Source organism: Podarcis erhardii (assembly GCF_964252035.2).
Source record: "Podarcis erhardii genome assembly, chromosome: 6".
In the NCBI taxonomy this organism is placed as follows: domain Eukaryota; kingdom Metazoa; phylum Chordata; class Lepidosauria; order Squamata; family Lacertidae; genus Podarcis; species Podarcis erhardii.
In genome coordinates this window covers 7,877,937-7,895,788 of record NC_138510.1, presented here as the reverse complement: position 1 = coordinate 7,895,788, position 17,852 = coordinate 7,877,937, and the positions used below count along the sequence as shown (strand labels likewise).

General features: G+C 47.0%; 2 protein-coding genes across 6 annotated transcripts in view; both read right to left on the bottom strand.

The window, feature by feature from the left end:
- SRMS (src-related kinase lacking C-terminal regulatory tyrosine and N-terminal myristylation sites) overlaps window positions 1–6,501 on the bottom strand; it is a 48,624-nt gene extending 42,123 nt beyond the window's left edge. Inside the window, exon 1 of the mRNA XM_081867849.1 lies at window positions 5,928–6,501. Within this exon, the coding sequence (XP_081723975.1) occupies window positions 5,928–6,283 (356 nt within the window). The 5' untranslated portion in view covers window positions 6,284–6,501. The remainder of the gene's footprint in view (window positions 1–5,927) is intronic.
- Window positions 6,502–13,424: 6,923 nt separating this feature from the next.
- The window catches only part of LOC309344791 (peroxidasin homolog), a 72,753-nt gene continuing 68,325 nt past the window's right edge, over window positions 13,425–17,852 (bottom strand). For all 5 annotated transcript variants that reach the window (XM_081867492.1, XM_081867494.1, XM_081867493.1 and 2 more), the window contains 4 exons: window positions 16,370–16,484; window positions 15,871–15,964; window positions 14,685–14,804; window positions 13,425–13,855 (listed from right to left, as the gene is read on the bottom strand). In XM_081867492.1, coding sequence (XP_081723618.1) covers window positions 14,706–14,804; window positions 15,871–15,964; window positions 16,370–16,484 — 308 coding nt within the window. In that variant the 3' untranslated portion in view covers window positions 13,425–13,855; window positions 14,685–14,705. The remainder of the gene's footprint in view (window positions 13,856–14,684; window positions 14,805–15,870; window positions 15,965–16,369; window positions 16,485–17,852) is intronic.

Here is a 17,852-nt window from a genome sequence, read left to right as displayed (position 1 = left end):
GAGCGTGCCTGAGGAAGTGAAGAGCATGGGCTGTGTGCCGTTTACTCTGGCTTCAGTGTGCTCTCACTGCTAGTGAGACCTGGGGTTATAGGGTGGTGTATTATTATTATTATTATTATTATTATTATTATTAATAGTGTTGGAAGCCAAGTCCACAGTCCATACATCTCCTATAGTGTCTCGAGAAATGCTGCTGTTTGATGGGCTTTCCTTCAAACTAGGTAAATATAAAGGGACCCCTGAGCATGAGGTCCAGTCGTGTCCGATTCTGGGGTTGCGGCGCTCATCTCGCTTTATTGGCCGAGGGAGTCAGCGTACAGCTTCCTGGTCATGTGGCCAGCATGACTAAGCCGCTTCTGGTGAACCAGAGCAGCGCACAGAAACGCCGTTTACCTTCCCGCGGAGCAGTACCTATTTATCTACTTGCACTTTGACGTGCTTTCGAACTGCTAGGTTGGCAGGAGCAGGGACCAAGCAACGGGAGCTCACCCCGTTGCGGGGATACGAACCACCGACCTTCTGATCAGCAAGTCCTAGGCTCTGTGGTTTAACCCACAGCCCCAGCTTCCCTCTAATTTGAAGATGTAAGATGCAATTAGGGTGAGGTGTGTGCTCTTGAGACAGCCGCTGCGCATCTTCAGATAGAAGCGCATGCACACATGTCAGATTCATGGAATGCAGTGTGTGTTGCAGGCCCCGGGAAGACAAATCAGGTAACACACATCAGGCGAAGACATCCCTCTGGTGTGTACAGCATTGTAAAAATGAGACTTGTAAACACAGCCTTGCAGTGTTTGAACTCACAAGTGTGATTTGGCCCTCCCAGAACACTCTCGGCGCAATGCCCCCCACCTGCTTCCTTTTTGTCCTCTCTGATGTCATGGGGGCACCAGCTGCAGACCTTTCTCCAGCTTCACGGAGGAGGCGTGTGAGGTCAGATCTCTCTCTCGGAAGACAGATCTGACCCTCCTGTCTCAGAGAGGGAGACCCAAAGAATCCTATGTCCCTTTCCGCCCCGCCGTGGCATGCTTCCAGGGACTGCAAAATTGCAACCTCAAATGGCTTTTTTATTTGTGATTTGCTTTGTTTGGATGTATTGCTTTTCTGTTTGTTTAAACTCACTTGGAATCATTCCCAGAAGGCAGTATGTAACTATTTTAAAGCAAAGAAGTAGCAAAAAGACACTTGGAAACAAATCCCACCCTGTTCAATGGGACTTAGTCTCATCCCTAGTTTAGGATTGCTGCCAGAAATTGCAGTCCCGGAAGCATCTTCCTGGAAATAAGCCGCATCGAACTCAATGCAACTTCCTTCCAATATGAGATCATAGAGTTGTAGAACTGGAAGAGACCACATGGGTCCAATCCCCTGCAATGCAGGCATCTTTTGCCCAACGTGGGGCTCGAACCCACAACCCCGAGATCAGCAGTCTCATGCTCTACTGACTGAGCCACTATAGGATTTCACTGTCAATTTGCTTTTGTTATAATAAGCTACCAATAGCTTTGGGAATGAGATGCACCATACGATCTTGTACACCCGGCCACCCAGATGTTTTTGGACTCCAACTCCCATCAGGTTGCAACCAGCATGGCCAATGATCAGAGATGACGGATCACGTGGCCAGCATGTCTAAACCACTTCTGGTGCAACAGAACACCTTGACAGAAACCAGAGCGCACAGAAATGCCATTTACCTTCCTGCCACAGCGGCACCTATTTATCTACTTGCACTGGTGTGCTTTTGAACTGCTAGGTTGGCAGGAGCTGGGACAGAGCAACAGGAGCTCACCCCGTCGTGGAGATTCGAACTGCCAACCTTCTGATCGGCTAGCCCAAGAGGCTCAGTGCTTTAGACCACAGTGCCAGCCGCGTCCACAAGGGTCCATGTGCTGAGGACACGCAGCTCTGTTTCTCTGCATCATCTGAACCAGGCGTGGCTGTGCAGCTTCTGAACTGGCAACGGGATGGATGAGAGCCAACAAACTGAGGCAGAGTCCTGGCAAGACACAAGCCCTGTGGGCATGTCCAGGAGCCAGATCAGTTGCCAGTTCTGGATGGGGTTGAAGGCACAGGTTTGTAGCTTGGGGGTTAGTTTTAAATCTGTCTTTGTCACTAGAGGCCCAGGTGACCTCAGTGGCTGCCTTCGACCTATTCTGGCTGCCACACCAGCCATGACAATTCCTGGACATGCAGCGTTCATGCACTAAATGCCCCACAAGTGCCCTGGAAAAAATGGGACATCCTGTTTCTTTCCGGCAGGAGCATGGTGGCCATTGTGGGCGCCATGATTTCGGGCTGAGATCTCCCCCCCCAAAAAAAAACCCTCCCCAAATATTTTAGGCTCTGTGATCATGTGACTTGTGCAAGGCTGGGAAAACTTGCACCCAGGTTTTGAGGCTCAACATATTGGGGTATGGGCCTAGCCAGGATGTATGTTATCTGCAATGGTCAGTGAGTTAAGTATTTTTATTTATTTACTTGATTTGGGGGGACAGGCAGGCAGCATCTACTTCGCTATGTGGAGGAGATACCACTGCCGTCATGTAACAACTTTGCTGAGGGAATTGCATTTGGCTCAGGCCAAGCTAAGAGCATCTTAAACTGCCTTATGCAGAGTCAGACCACTGACCCACTTTGGCTCTTTTGCAGTAATAATAATAATAATAATAATAATAATAATAATAATAATAATAATTTATTTATTCCCGGCCCATCTGGCTGGGTTTCCCCAGCCACTCTGGGCGGCTTCCAACAAAACACTAAAATACAATAACTTATTAAACATTAAAAGCTTCCCTAAACAGGACTGCCTTCAGATGTCTTCTAAAAGTTTGGTAATTATTTTTCTCTTTGACATCTGGTGGGAGGGCATTCCACAGGGTGGGTGCCACTACCGAGGAGGCCCTCTGCCTGGTTCCCTGTAACTTGGCTTCTCGCAGTGAGGGAACCGCCAAAAGGCCCTCGGCGCTGGACCTCAGTGTCCGGGCAGAACAATGGGGGTGGAGACGCTCCTTCAGGTATACTGGACCGAGGCCGTTTAGGGCTTTAAAGGTCAGCACCAACACTTTGAATTGTGCTCAGAAATGTACTGGGAGCCAGTGTAGGTCTTTCAAGACCAGTGCTATGTGGTCTCGGCGGCTGCTCCCAGTCACCAGTCTAGCTGCCACATTCTGAATTAGTTGTAGTTTATATACCAGTTGTTGGTATATAAATCCCTATGTAGCTCAGGACTAGCTTCTCCTCCTGCCCATCTTATCCTCACAACAACCCTGGGAGGTAGGTCAGGTTGAGGGACAATGACTGGCCCAAGGTCACCCAGTGAGCTGTGTGACCAAGTGGAGATTTGAACCCAGGTCTTACTCCAACACTCTGACCACTGCACCACACTGGCTTTGACCTCTTGTCTCCTTCCCTCCACCCCACACGGAGTGCTGCCGGGGGAAGAGGGGCCAGGAATCAGGAACAGGGCAGCACTGCCTTTTGCCCCCCCTGTGCCCCCCTCAATGGGAACATGCCAAAAATGGGGGACTGAGTTGCTCCCGACACACAATTCTCTAGTCAGGCGATCTGTGCATGCTCAGAGCAGTTTCCATGTGCTGTTCGCTCAGAATGTGACACCCTCTGACTCTTTAACACCAATGTGTTTACTGTATGGTTACCAGACATCCCTGTTTCCCGGGGACAGTCCCTGGATTTACAAATCTGTCCCTGGACAAAATCCATCCCCGGAATGTCCCCGGATTTATATTTCAAGTGTTGTAGATTTATTAGTGGGAAATGAATGTTGCGTGATTGGTTCAACGGCACAAGGCACATCATATGGGGACTTCTGGTGAGACAAAATGGCGGGTGCCACGGCAGCGAGCAGCTCCTGAAGCCAGCCAGAGCCAACTGCGCTACCAGGCTGGCTCTGGGCTGCTGAGACTTCTGCCACCACTGCCGAGGGGGAACCGGGGACGCCCGGTGCGTCAACTGGGGGAACCACTGACCCCCCCATGACCCAAATTGAGCTGGGCATGAGAGCGCCTGTCCACCCAGCCGACAGCCCAGTGGTGCTCTGGGGCCAGGAAAACCCCAGAGCCGATACAGGGAGAAGGAGGAGAGGAGGAGAAGGATGAGAGAGAAAGAGGAATGAGAAAAAAGAGGGGAGCCCCGAATTTGCTGCGCCGCTGCTGCCGATGGCCACAGGCCTGACCCGAGCGCACTCCATAGCGGCTAGTGCTCCAAGAGAGCAGGCCGGTGCCCAGATTAAGGCTGCGCAACAGAGGAGACCACAGAAGAGAAGATATTACTTCTTGATTTTTTTAAAAAATAACTTTTTTTCCTCTTAAAAAAAAAAGGGTCCCTGGATTCTTTGGAAAAAATCTGGTAACCTTAGTTTACTGAGTGATGAGAGAAAAGCACACTGTACATGGTCAGGGGTGCTGTGTCCTTGGCGATTACTTTCCATGGGCCCTGTCACAACCCAAGGAGCTCAAAGGTTCTAGGGATGGTCTCTCTGGCAAATGCCACCTATGAGCCAGGATGAGTTCTTGCTGCCTCCTGTTGACTTCATCTAGTAACCCACCAGCCCACCAACCCTGGAACCCAAATTCTGTCCCTCTGTGCAAAAGGCCTAATTTCACCTGCCGGGTGAGAGGAAAGGCAGGACTGGAAACAGGTGTGTCAAATCTAGGAGCCACAACAACACAGCTTTGATCTACGGGATAATTTGCACAGCACTTTCTAGTATGTGTGCGGGATCGACGGTGCGGCTTCCCAATCCTTCTGATGTTAGGCTCAGAGGTGGAGCATTATTGACTGCCTGCTACATGTTAGAACGATATGAAAATGATATCCAGATGGTACTTAGCGCCACATAAAATGCCAAGATCTATAAAACCCTGTCTGGTAATGTTGGAAATGTAAACATACCTAAGGGTCTTTTTTAAATATGTGGTGGATGTGTGAAAAAGCGAAGGGTTTGGGGGAAATGGCACGCAATGAAATGAAGGAAATGTTAAAATTGGTTGCTACCAAAAAACGTGAAGCTTTCCTTCTAATGGTAATAGGGACGGGTGTCCCACAAAGAGGATGATTAAGCTATTTATGTACACAACAACAACAGAAAATGGAAAGGAGAAGTTCCATCCAAGGAAGAATTTGGCTCTAATGGACTATGCAGAAATGTTGAAATTGACAGCAAGGGTAAGAGATCAAAATTATGAACTAGAGTGGAGACCCCCTTTGGGTTATCTGAGGGAGTATTATAGCCAGATTAAGTTGTAATTTAAGTAGTGGAAAAGAACTGACAGCATTTGTAAGAGAGGAAGTAAGTATGAGATATACCATAAAGATGGTGCGTAATGCAGCAGGAAAAGGGTGTAAATAGAAACATCATGGAGGTAAGGGTGGAAAGTCAAACCGTTAAGAGAAATATGTATGAAAGTCGAAGTTAATTTGTTAAAATTTCTGAAATTTAATACAAATGTCAATAAAAAAGAGAGAGATGGCGCATTATTTGAACCTGGGTTTCACTGTGGCTTACGCTTGCTTTCAGTGTAAATGTCCCAGCCTTGGAAGACGTGAGGTAACAGAAAGTTATGTCTAAATAGGGTCCCACGAGTCCATCTGCCTTCGCTTCCCGAACTTCCTTCTGCCTAGGAAGACTGTCTCAGAAGCAGCTCATCTGCACTCCTGGCCGTGAAGTCCTGCCGTTTACCTTCCTGCCAGAGTGGTACCTATTTATCTACTTGTACTTTGACGTGCTTTCAAACTGCTAGGTTGGCAGGAGCAGGGACCGCGCAATGGGAGCTCACCCCGTCGCGGGGATTCGAACCTCCAACCTTTTGATCAGCAAGTCCTAGGCTCTATGGTTTAACCCACAGCGCCACCCGTGTCCCGGCGCGACACCTGGCACCCCCCCCAAAGATTCGGATACTCACGGCTGCTGCGCAGACGGCTCCTGGCTGAGCTTGCTGATGTAGTTGGCCGGCACGTAGCCCATTACTGGGTCCCCCGAAAGCCGCCTTGCTAAGACATACCCTCCCTCTTCTTTGAGGACGCAAAGCTTCTCTCCTCTGTTGACGCTCAGCTCATCTGCACTCCTGGCCGTGAAGTCGTAGAGCACCCCAAAGAGGGAGAAAGAGGGTTCTTCGGGGTCGGGATCCAGTGTGGGGTGTAGGGATCCGGAGACCGGCTCCCAGAACTCCAAAGGACAGCTGTTGGAAACCCTGTGGGGCAAAAATTTGTTCCAGAAGGTAGTGAGGAAAGCACAATGTTTCCTGATGAACTGGTCCATCCCCTTCCTTTTTTTGCAGAATTGCTCAAGGAGGGTTTAGCTTTGCTATTCCAAAGGGCTTCTCAAAGGTGACACAGCCTTCATCGCTGCCCTCTTCTTCATCAGCTGCCTGTATCCAGGGACGCTGTGAGCTCCCCTGCTCCCCAAACCGATAAGAAGCAATATGAGATGCCGGCTTGGCGCTGGAACATCTGAGTGTGCTTCTAGGCTCTTGGGAACGCCCAAAAGTGAGACCTGAGAATCTGGTGTAACTTGTTCGCTGCAAGCCGCAGTCATGGGTTCAGGCCTGCCAGCACATCCGTTGAAGGCAGTTGCAGCTGGAACTCAATTACCGGCTCTGCTCATGCTCTGAGCGCCACTCAAATTAGCACTCATTTCCATGGTGTTGCACAGAGTGTGTTTAAATTCACTTCTCTTTGGCATGGCGCCAGCTGCGTCATTTTCAAAGCAGAATTCGAGGGCAAACTCGAATTCTGCAAATTCTAAGAAGCTTGGCCAGAAGAGAAATAAACAGTATCTTAAGTGTTATCACACATCCCGTCCACTATAATTTTTGTCAGTGTGATCGTATTATACTACATGCCCTAAACATAGTCTCCAGGTATGCGTACCTGTGCACAAATGGACAGCATCTCAAAAGAATTATGAGCGGGGCCATGGATGAAGTGTGCAGAATATTCTGTTATACGAATTCTAGATGCTTTTATGCTTGCGTGCTTTGGCTCCTGTCACACTGCATCATGGGCTTTGGAGTCTGTCGGAGACTGTAAAGCCCATGATGCAGTGTGAGTGTACACACACTGGAACATATAAGATCTGAGCAATATGCATTCCCACCCCCCACTGTGTACTTAGGTCACACTTCCAAATGTCATGTGAGCTTTCCATTACGCAGAGGTAACATTGTGTTCAATGGGATTTACTCCCTAATAAGCTGATAGTGCCATCCTATAGATGCCCACTCAGAAGCAATTGTGCCACAGGGGCTTTCTACGAAGAAAGTTGGCCTAAGCCGGGCTTCCTCAACCTCAGTCCTCCAGATGTTTTGAGACTACAATTCCCATCATCCCTGACCACTGGTCCTGCTAGCTAGGGATCATGGGAGTTGTAGGCCAAAAACATCTGGAGGGCCGAGGTTGAGGGAGCCTGACCTAAGCCAACAAAAATGAACCATGGTTCTACTGTCAATGGTCCATTTTTTGTTGACTATGGCTTCTAACTACCCCCTGATACCACCCAAAATATCAGGATGGATAAAAGAAAGAACTTCTTTACACGGGGCATAGTTAAAACTATGGAACTCACTGCCACTGGTCATCAACATGGTTGGCTTTAAAATAAGACTGGACAAATTCATGGAGAAGAGGGCAATTGGTCTATGCTCCTGCCACCATGCTCAGAGGTTCCAGGAGGTTCTTATGGTTGAATCCTGCTTGCTTGTTGGTCATTGTGAGAACACGATCCTGGACTAGATGGGCCAAAGGCACGATTCAGTAAGGGTCGTCTTATGTTCCGATAAATTCCTTCCAGTAGCACCTTAAAGACCAACTAAGTTAGTTCTAGGTATGAGCTTTCGTGTGCATGCACACTTCTTCAGATACACGTGGATTGTAGAGGGTTCTTAATTCTAAGACCCTTGGGTATAATGTCCAGGTTCTTGCATTTAATAAGAAAGAAGATATCAGTCTGTACCTGTGCAAGTTTCTTGGTGAGGTTGATGGACTTCCATTTCATGCGGCTCAATGTGGTGCCTTCCATAGTTCCAGTTACAGATAGGTAGCCGTGTTGGTCTGCCATAGTCAAAACAAAAAATTCCTTCCAGTAGCACCTTAAAGACCAACTAAGTTAGTTCTAGGTATGAGCTTTCGTGTGCATGCACACTTCTTCAGATACCCATGCACACGAAAGCTCATACCTAGATCTAACTTAGTTGGTCTTTAAGGTGCTACTGGAAGGAATTTTTTGTTTTGACTATGGCAGACCAACACGGCTACCTATCTGTAACTGGAATTATGTTCCGATGTTCACCTATTAGAGAACCCAATCTCATGGTGGGAGAGAGTGTTTGCAGACCTTGCCCATGCCTCTTGTTCGACGTCTGTTTATAATCTGAGGATTGGGTGTGTGCATAAACCACCGAGCTAGTTGAGCGTGCATTCCACAGCTTTGCTCTGTAAAGCTGTAACAGACCCTTTTAAGTTACAGGTAGGTAGCCGTGTTGGTCTGCCGTAGTCGAAAAAAAAAAAAAATTCTTCCAGTAGCACCTTAGAAACCAGCTAACTGTCATTGGTATGAGCTTTCGTGTGCATGCGCACTTCTTCAGATAGTACTGATCATACACACAAAAGCTCATACCATTAACAAACTTAGTTGGTCTCTAAGGTGCTACTGGAAGGATTTTTAAAATTTTTTAGATCCTTTTAAGGAGAAGGCTGCGAGAAATTTGCTCGAAGCACACACAGAGACACCACACACAGAAATCTATTTTTCTCCACATATAGTTTTATTTCCAAAAATGTAGAAATCCAGAATTTTTTGTTTTTTTTTTAAAATAATTTTTATTGATTTTACAACATAAACAAAAAACAAATAAACATAACACGACTTCCCCAAACCTCCCCTTCCCTGCATCCAAATTTTAAAAATTTTTAGCAATTCTTCATCCCATTTTTATATTTAATTCTCTTTAAAAAAATTCTATTTTATAAATTTCAATTTATAGCTGTAATTCTTTGTATCCAATCCCTTGACATCTTAACATTCCGAAATTTTACAACAATTTTTAAGATAGATTTTAAATTTTTTCCAGTCCTCCTCCACTGTCTCTTTCTTCTGGTCACGAATTCTGCCGGTCATCTCTGCCAATCCCATAAATTCAGTCACCTTGGTCTGCCATTCTTCCAGAGTAGGTAATTCTTTAGTCTTCCAATACTTCGCCAAAAGGATTCTTGCTGCTGTTGTTGCATACATAAAAAAGGTCCTATCTTTCTTTGGTACCAATTGGCCGACCATGCCCAGGAGAAAAGCCTCCGGTTTCTTTACAAATGTCCACTTAAAGATTTTCTTAATTTCATTATAGATCATTTCCCAGTAGGCCTTAATCTTTGGGCAGGTCCACCAAAGGTGATAAAAAGTTCCTTCACATTCATTGCACTTCCAACAATTGTTATTGGGCAAATGATATATCTTTGCAAGCTTGACTGGAGTCATGTACCACCTATAGATCATTTTCATTATGTTCTCTTTCAGGGCACTGCATGCCGTAAATTTAATACCAGAAATCCAGAATTTTTTGAAAGCTTTTCTTGTCGATCACCTTCCCGCGGTCCAACTTTGGGTTTCTGGCTGAAGGAAACTGGAGGGCGGAATCAGAGAGGCACTGCATTGCTAAGCTAAACAAATTACACCTACGGGTTTCTCGGTTTGAAACCTTGGCACAAGCAAAAAAAAACCCCATGCACGTGCTGCATCTAACAAATAATTATGTGCAGAGTAGCGAGATATCTCCACGGCTTGGGCCATCTCTCTCCCGGGAGGAAGGTACACCTGGTATTTTGCCTGGCACAATCCTATTCTTCCTGCTCCCTGACAGGAAGTGATTGCATACTAGAAGAAGCAGTATCAGGGATGCAACAGGAAATGGACTGTGGTTCTAAGATCAGCCAGTTCCTCTTGACACCCGTCCAGCCACTCAGAAGAAACTAGAATTTGTGGATAGGATCCACCTCCACAGCACCCCCTGCTGGCAGTGTCCTCAGAACATAGCTGTCAACTTACAGATTTGAAAATAAGGGACCAGGAGCCTCGAAAATAAGGGATCAGCAGCCAAAATAAGGGGTTTTCAGAGCACAGGGAGGTTCAACTTCTGAGCCCCTCCGAGCCAGAGGCAGAAAGCCCAGGCAGCAGCCAAACGAAGCCTCAAGCGGTGGTTCCCACAGCGCAGCAACCCAGCAAAGGGGATGCAGCAAGGAAAACTACCGTCACCTCTCCTCCCTGGCCGGAGGGAGGGAGAGGAGCTGCTTCCTTTGAAACCTGGGAAATTTAAGGGACATCATCAATAAGGGACAGCAGTGGGACACAGCGCTGGGACTTTCCCGCCAAATAAGGGACGGTTGACAGCTATGCCTTAGAAATGCCAGAATTTGTGCCCATGTGCAAGAATCGAGGAATACTGAACACAAGGGCTATTTTTCTTGGAAAAGAGGTACCGGAACTCACCACGAATGCCTCCCTTGTTCCTCTCAGAAGTCTCGAATTGTAGGGGAATGAACACAGTAGGAACACGTTAAGGTAACCGGGAAAGGACAAATCAGTAATCAAGAAGCTCAATGCTTTTAGCACCACCACTTGCAGTCCCTTTTAGCTGAAGAGTCAAAGCAACCTGAACCCAAGAATTGCATGGAGCATCATAAACTAACACAGTGGATGGAGCATAGCACCATTTTTTAAAAATAGCACCTCAAAATAGACAGAGCACCACAAGTCCAGGTCAAACCCTGATTTTGTATTTCCAGGATAAGCTTCAGAGTAAACTCGCAATTGCAATAAATATAGAGGAGACGTCGCACTGGTTGGAGCTTCAGCAGCAAAGTGGCACAGGAGGTTAGTGTAAGTTTACCAGATATTTTTCAGTGAATCTGGGGACACTTTTCAACTCCAATAGGAATGATAGCATTTTGTCAGGGGACTGATTTGTAAATCTGGGGACTGTCCCTGGGAAATGGGGACATCTGGTAACCTTAGGTTAGCGTGTATTGTAGCTAACCAGAAGGTTGGTGGTTCGAGCCCAACCAGGGATGGCTGTGGGCAGGGTCTCTGCATTGCCTCTGGGCCACCTAGCAGGATGCAAATCCTGCCTCTTAGATAGCTTCCATGGCACAATGCCACAGTTATGGCTTCTCCCCAGCCATCTCAGAGAGCAGGGGTCAGCAAACTTTTTCAGCAGGGGGCCGGTCCACTATCCCTCAGACCTTGTGGGGGGCCGGACTATATTTTGACAAAAATATATGAACGAATTCCTATGCCCCACAAATAACCCGGAGATGCATTTTAACTAATTTCTACTCGTGTAAAAACATGCTGACCGTCTGCAGGCCAGGTTTAGAAGGTGATTGGGCTGGATCCGGCCCCTGGGCCTTAGTTTGCCTACCCAGAATATTTCTGAGATGGTGCCTAGAGAGCCTTAGCTCCCAGGCAGACCTGCAATGCCCACGATTATTTCTGGAAAACCATGACAGCTTCATGGTTTAACTCTTAATCACCACCCGTCTGCAGCAGGCTAGGGCAGGCTGAGGGCTCTTCCAGGCGACCAGTTTATTGAGCATTCATCCTGACTTGTTTGCAGAGAGATTAGACCAAGCCTCTGTACACATTATTGGATTAAATGCAGCTGGGTTGCTTCTTTATCTCAATTTGGATCAAAGGTGGTTGCGCATGGGGGGGGGGGGAGAGTCTAGGATTGCCATGTGTCCTCTTTTTCCAGGACACATCCTCTTTTTCAGGGGCAAAATTTCTGTCCGGGTAGATTTTTTTAAATTTGTGAAAATGTCTCTGGCTATAGTTTCTGGATGAGACATAGACATAACCGGTGGTTGAAGATTTGCTTTCCTCTTCCCTTCTCCTGCCCCGTCAGCAACATATCACAGCTTCTATAGCCTACATATAGTAAAGGTAAAGGTAAAGGTACCCCTGACCATTAGGTCCAGTCTAGGACGACTCTGGGGTTGTGGTGCTCATCTCGCTCTGTAGGCTGAGGGAGCCGACATTTGTCCGCAGACAGCTTCTGAGTCATGTGGCCAGCATGACTAAGCCGCTTCTGGTGAACCAGAGCAGCGCACGGAAACGCCGTTTATCTTCCCGCTGGAGCGGTATCTATTTATCTACTTGCACTTTGACGTGCTTTTGAACTGCTAGGTGGGCAGGAGCTGGGACTGAACAACAGGAGCTCACCCCGTCGTGGGGATTTGAACCGCCGACCTTCTGATCGGCAAGCCCTAGGCTCTGTTATAGTAGGGTTATTTAAAATGAGGGTGGTCCTAGCATCCTCTTTTTTGCTTGTCAAAATATCTCAACTCTAAAGTCAGCAAAATGCAGTATTTCATAAGGAATGGCGGAAGGGGATTGCTGCCAGTGTCATGTTTACGCTGCTTCCCAAACCAGTGGCGGGAGCGCACTGCTTGCAGAGTGAACAGGACTGTATCCACAGCTCAGATGTTGTGTGTTGGCACCTGTCTGTCTGATGTTGGCTATTTAATGTGCTTTCACTCTGGGGAGATGAGATAATGTTGGCTGCTTAATGTGCATTTGCTCCAGTTTGCTTGTGGGGAGGTTAGATGGCGTCAACACAAAGCCAGCATTACCCCTCACATTAGAATCATTGAATTGTAGAGTTGGAAGGGGCATATTCAGGCACGGCTGAGATTCCTACCCAAAAACTGGAGAGCCACTGCCAGTGAGCACAGATCTACAGGGACCAATGGTCTACGGCAGCTTCCTATGTTGTGCCAGAGCTCTCAATCAACTTTGATTACCCAATCTGAACTTGCCAGCTTGTGAATGAGACAGCAACAGTCTGGAAGCACCCTGAGATTGTTTGGGCAGGTTACCGGGCACCTGGACGGAAACCAGATCTGCATCAAAGAACAGTCTGCGGAGGTGCTTTGCTAATGAGAATCCTGCTCACCACACCATTGGCAATGTGCTTTCCATGCGCCAGCCGACTAAAAGCCTCCTGGAAGTTTTGGGTGGAAGTGTCTTTTGTCGTAAAGGGCAGAAGCAGCTGTTGGAATGTAGCCCAAGGAGAAGCAAGTTCAGCATCGGCTCAAGTATCCAAGCGAGTTTCCACCCAGTTGGGGCGTTTCTTTCAAAATTTCACCCGTAGCTTCGGAGCGATTGTTGAGAAGAAGGAGCCTAAGGGAGAGTTCAGCCCACCTTTTCCGGGCTATGTTTTTCAACACGGCTGGCTTTGCACCTGGCATGGCAGGAGGCCGCTTCTGACAGACGTGCCCCTTCTTGTTGGATGCCGCGGCCTGCTGTCAAAAGCTCTTCTCGGTTCATCAGTTGCTCAGCGATTCAGATTTCAACCCCCGCCACCAGCACGTGTGCTCAGCAAACGTTGGCTTTGTTCGGGGCCCCAGGTGCTTTGTGACGGTGCCTCTGCAAAAGGTTGAAACGGGCAGGATGGCTTGCAAAAATATGGGAAGGAGAGCTTCCCTGGGTGACGAGATTTATTCTAAAGCAGCGCTCGCCATTCTTAGCCAAGCGCTTTAAAGAGAGGAAGTGTTGTCCCTAGGAGATTCCAAAAGGAAACTGTTCTGGACAGCGTAGAAGCCAAGAATAAGTCATTCCTTGATGAGGCAAGGGGAAGTATGGAGATCTGGGGAGTCTGTGGCCTATCAGTGCAGTGGGCGAGGGGTTCAGAGAAGCGCAGTAGTTCGGAGATTCATGGCCAGATTTTGACGAACCCTCGGTTGTAATGATGCTGACGCTGAGGGTCTCAATTGAAGGAAAATGGGCTTTTCTTGGGGGGGGGGGGAACAGCTAGTGCATCTTGACGACAATTCGCGAAACAGCCTGAGGAGGACAAAACAGGGCAGAGGTGGATTAAAACTGAAGGCAGGGAGTTTTTTCAAGGTGGCACATGAAGTCCTGGTTGTGGAGCAATGGGCTGGTTCCTTGCAGGAAGGGGAAACCTACATTTGTGCAGGTTCCCGCTCTGCTGAAGCTGACAGCCAGAACCTTTTGCCCTGGGGAGACCCACAGGACACCTAAATATGATGCTGCAGTTAATTTGGGTGAGCTCCAAAATATTAAATTACGTTAATTAAACGTAATTGTATTTCAAGAAATACCAAGCCCATTGGGCAGGGGTACATCTCACTGAACAACCGCGAAGAATTCTGCCTGGAGATTTTTGCTTGCAGCCCTGGAAATATTTTTTTTATTTATTTTCCCCACACTCCCCATTTAAGAAAACGTGGAAATTCAGGGGAAGGTGGCTGAGCCCGAGAAGCGTCCTACTGCACCAGACCGAATAGCTCAGTCAGTAGAGCATAAGGCTCTTAATCTCAAGGTTACGGGTTTGAGCCCCACGCTGCGCAAAAGATTCCTGCATTGCTGGGGGTTGGACTAGATGACCCTCGTGGTCCCTTCTAACTCTACAGTTCTAGGATTCTATGAAATGCCTGTCTAGGCCATCATTCCTTCTCCAGTGGCCAGTCAGGTGCCTAGCAAGGCAGAAAGGGGTGACAAACACACAAGAACACAGGTTTGGTACCTCAGAAGGTGCTCTTGAAACTCCAGCTGCCTTCAGCAACTGCCCCATAACACACACACAAAACACACACACACACACACACACACACACACACACACACACGTTCAGCATGGATTTTCTCCTCACATTAGCACCGTGCAGAGTGGGTCATCTTTTCCTCAAGGCGGCTCCACTCTTCTGCTGCCAGCCATATCTGGCTGTGGTGCTTCTTTGATGCTGTCTCAGTTGACTTTCCAAGCCGTTAACCTGACAGCAGAGGAAACAAGAGGCCTCATTAATGGATCAGCGACTGCATTCAAAGACGGGGGTGCAATCTGTGGCCCTCCAGAGATTCTTGGTCTACGTTTGGCGCCAGCTTGGCTGCAGGAGTTGCTGGAAGGAGGCATACAAGGCATCATCCAACTGCCTTAGGGATTTTTGTAGGGTTTACTCCTCAGCCTTTTCTCCACCCAAAGATCTCCCACCAGGCAGCGGAGGTTTAGGACCAGAATTTCCCTTCTCCTACTGTTATGTACTGAGTTGAATAGGTTCCAAAAGGCAGTAGTCTGATTGGTCCTAGAACAATAGGATTCAGAATGCAGCAGTCTGATTGGTCCTAGAACATTAGGGTCCAGAATGCAGCAGTCTGATTGGTCCACAGGAGCCACCCAATCCAGCTCCAGGTGGAAGGGAATCAGCAACCTGATTGGCTTATAGGTGAATCCCGGAATTAGCCAATCACGTGGGGTCCATTGTGTAAATAATGTATATAAAGCAGATATTCTGGGGGAACTTTCATTCCTCCTCACCACTATGAGCTGCTGAATAAAGAGCATGAAATCCACTCTCGACTCCAAGTATATTTCACCTACCTAGATGGACTACCTTCCCAGGTTGATGATGCCCATCTGCCCCTCACTTCCCTCTGGCAGAAACCAACTTCTTGACTGTTGGACCCACTCTCGGTCTTGTCCACTCAATCCACTGGAGCCTGTCTTCGCATGCAGGGGGGGTCTCTAACTCACTGAGGGTTTGAGACCCATCGGCTACCTTCACTTGGTTTAGCCGGCCAGTCAAAGCCGTTTCCATGATGTGGCTGCTGTTGCATGCTGACAGCTTCCAGGAGCCACATGGGAGAGCTGAGTGCAGGGTGAGGACCAAAGGTGGACAAACTGCCCCAGAAAGAGCATGGCATGCCCACATCAGAGGTACTGAAATATACCAGGAGTTGAGAGTGGATTTCATAACAGGTACCACCCCTTCCCTAACACCCCATACGCTCCAAGAAAAGAATTCACTTTAAATGTTTGGTGGGTACACAGCCAAAGTCTACCTTTCTCTGAAGAGAGGAGATGGTTTTTTCCAGTTCATTTACTAATGCCTCGAGGTCCTCCTCTGAGGGGGGGGTCTGAGAAGGTTCCTCCGGCCTGCAAGAAAAGGTAGAAAAAAGAGGTGGGGCTTCATTTGAGGGGCGTGTCCAGGTGACTGCTCTCTCCTGCTATGAGCAAGGCAAAAGGATGTTGAGGTTGGGTAGGATGTGCAATCGGCCTTCTTCAAATTTTGAACCTCCACCGGAGGATAATCCTGTCTTCTCTTTTCTTGCCCTGTCCCCGAACCTGCAGCCCATTTATCATATGTGGTGGTCATGTATGGTAATAAATGCTTTCTGGGAAATGATATATAATGAATTGGGGGAAAAAAATTGGGGTGGGGGTGCTGAGATTCAGAGTAATCTCTCTACATGGATGTGTATTTGGTATGGCTATAAATTCATATTTCTAAAATCAAATAAAAATGATTTGTGAAGAAAAAGTGACCAGTCTGTAGCTTACCTTAGATCTCCAGGCTTGGCCTTGGAAGGGTTTTCTTCTGGGTAGCTGAAGCCAGAAGATCTTTTGCTTCGGAACTGTTGGGAGAGGGCCCTAAACTGGCCCCGGGTCCTGCAGTCTGGGGGGAAGAGGAAGGTGTGAGTTTGAGGCAGCAGGGTTTGAAAAGCTCAGAAACACTGGAAGAATGCTTATATAACTCTGATTCCAAAACAAGACCGAGAGCCTGAGAAGCTAAAAAATTATGACCCGTATCTCTGTTGAATGATGTTTATAAACTTTTTGCAAATACAGTCATACTGAGGCATCTAATCATAAGCCTGCATTTTTATCAAAGCTTCTATATATTTCAATCAAGGCTTGTATTTAAAAATGAGCTTAAAAAAAGGATTTTCAAATGTTTCATGCCAGGCAAAAGACCAGCTGCCTAAAAGAACCTTGGCAAGATGTTTTTCCTCCTAAGACAAAAAGGGCCCCATTGATTTATAGTAGAAAAACAATTCTCAAAGTCATAAAAAGGGAGAATTACATATGCTGCCCCAAGGCTGAGAAAACACCATTAGGAATGGGGAAAGATAATACTAATGTGCCTCCCAGTAAAATGAGCCAGATCTTCTTTCTAAGGTTGAAAGGCCAGGAGCAAATGGAAGGAAAAACATTTAGCTAGAAAGAAAGAGAGCATTTTTGGGGAAGTCTCTTCTAAAGCTGTTTCTTAAACTGAGAGAGTTAAAAAAGGTTAAAATGTGTTAAATGTTGGAAAGGCAACTGGCTTGGCAGAAGAAGCAGCTTCTTCCTATTTTATTTTGAGGCTGGAGAGGAGGGGGAAAGGGGGAGGTGCAAACTGAAGAGGCTTCTTTTAAAAGCTGTGTTTTATTGAGTTCCTTCCTTTTTACTTTGAAAAGCTTTATTCTTTTAAGAGGCTACCTATGATAAATGTATGAAATATATTAGCTTAAATATATTGGCTTAAATGTAATTATGCAAAGGATTTAAGGAATGCTAGATTCTTATTTCATATGGTTGTAAGAGTTGTATTTATCCTGAAATTAAGTCAGCCACCAGCCCCCCCCCTGCCAGACAGAAGACGCCATCCAAGCAGTCTTGATATATAGTTGTCAGGCATTTTGTTTAGAAACATTAAATGAAGGAAATCTTTCAATGTTGATGTGAAACTCAAGATCCTTGACATCTGTTGAACATAAAATGTAAGATTAAACCATTTGTTTTAGAAGGCAATAGGGCAAGAAGGGCAAGAGGTGAGCTGGTAATTAAGATTCCATGTAAGATATATTATTACTTATTTGTCATTTATATATAGCTCTTTGTCTCCCATATAAGGGCAAGGAAATGGGTGTATCTTTTGTGGGTGTATCTTTTGTGATTGGCTCTAGCAAACAGCCAATAGGAATTTCAACCAGGCTGATTGGACAGAGGCAGCCACAGGAGGAGCAAAGGGGGCTGGATTAAGGGAATATAAGTGCTGGCCAGA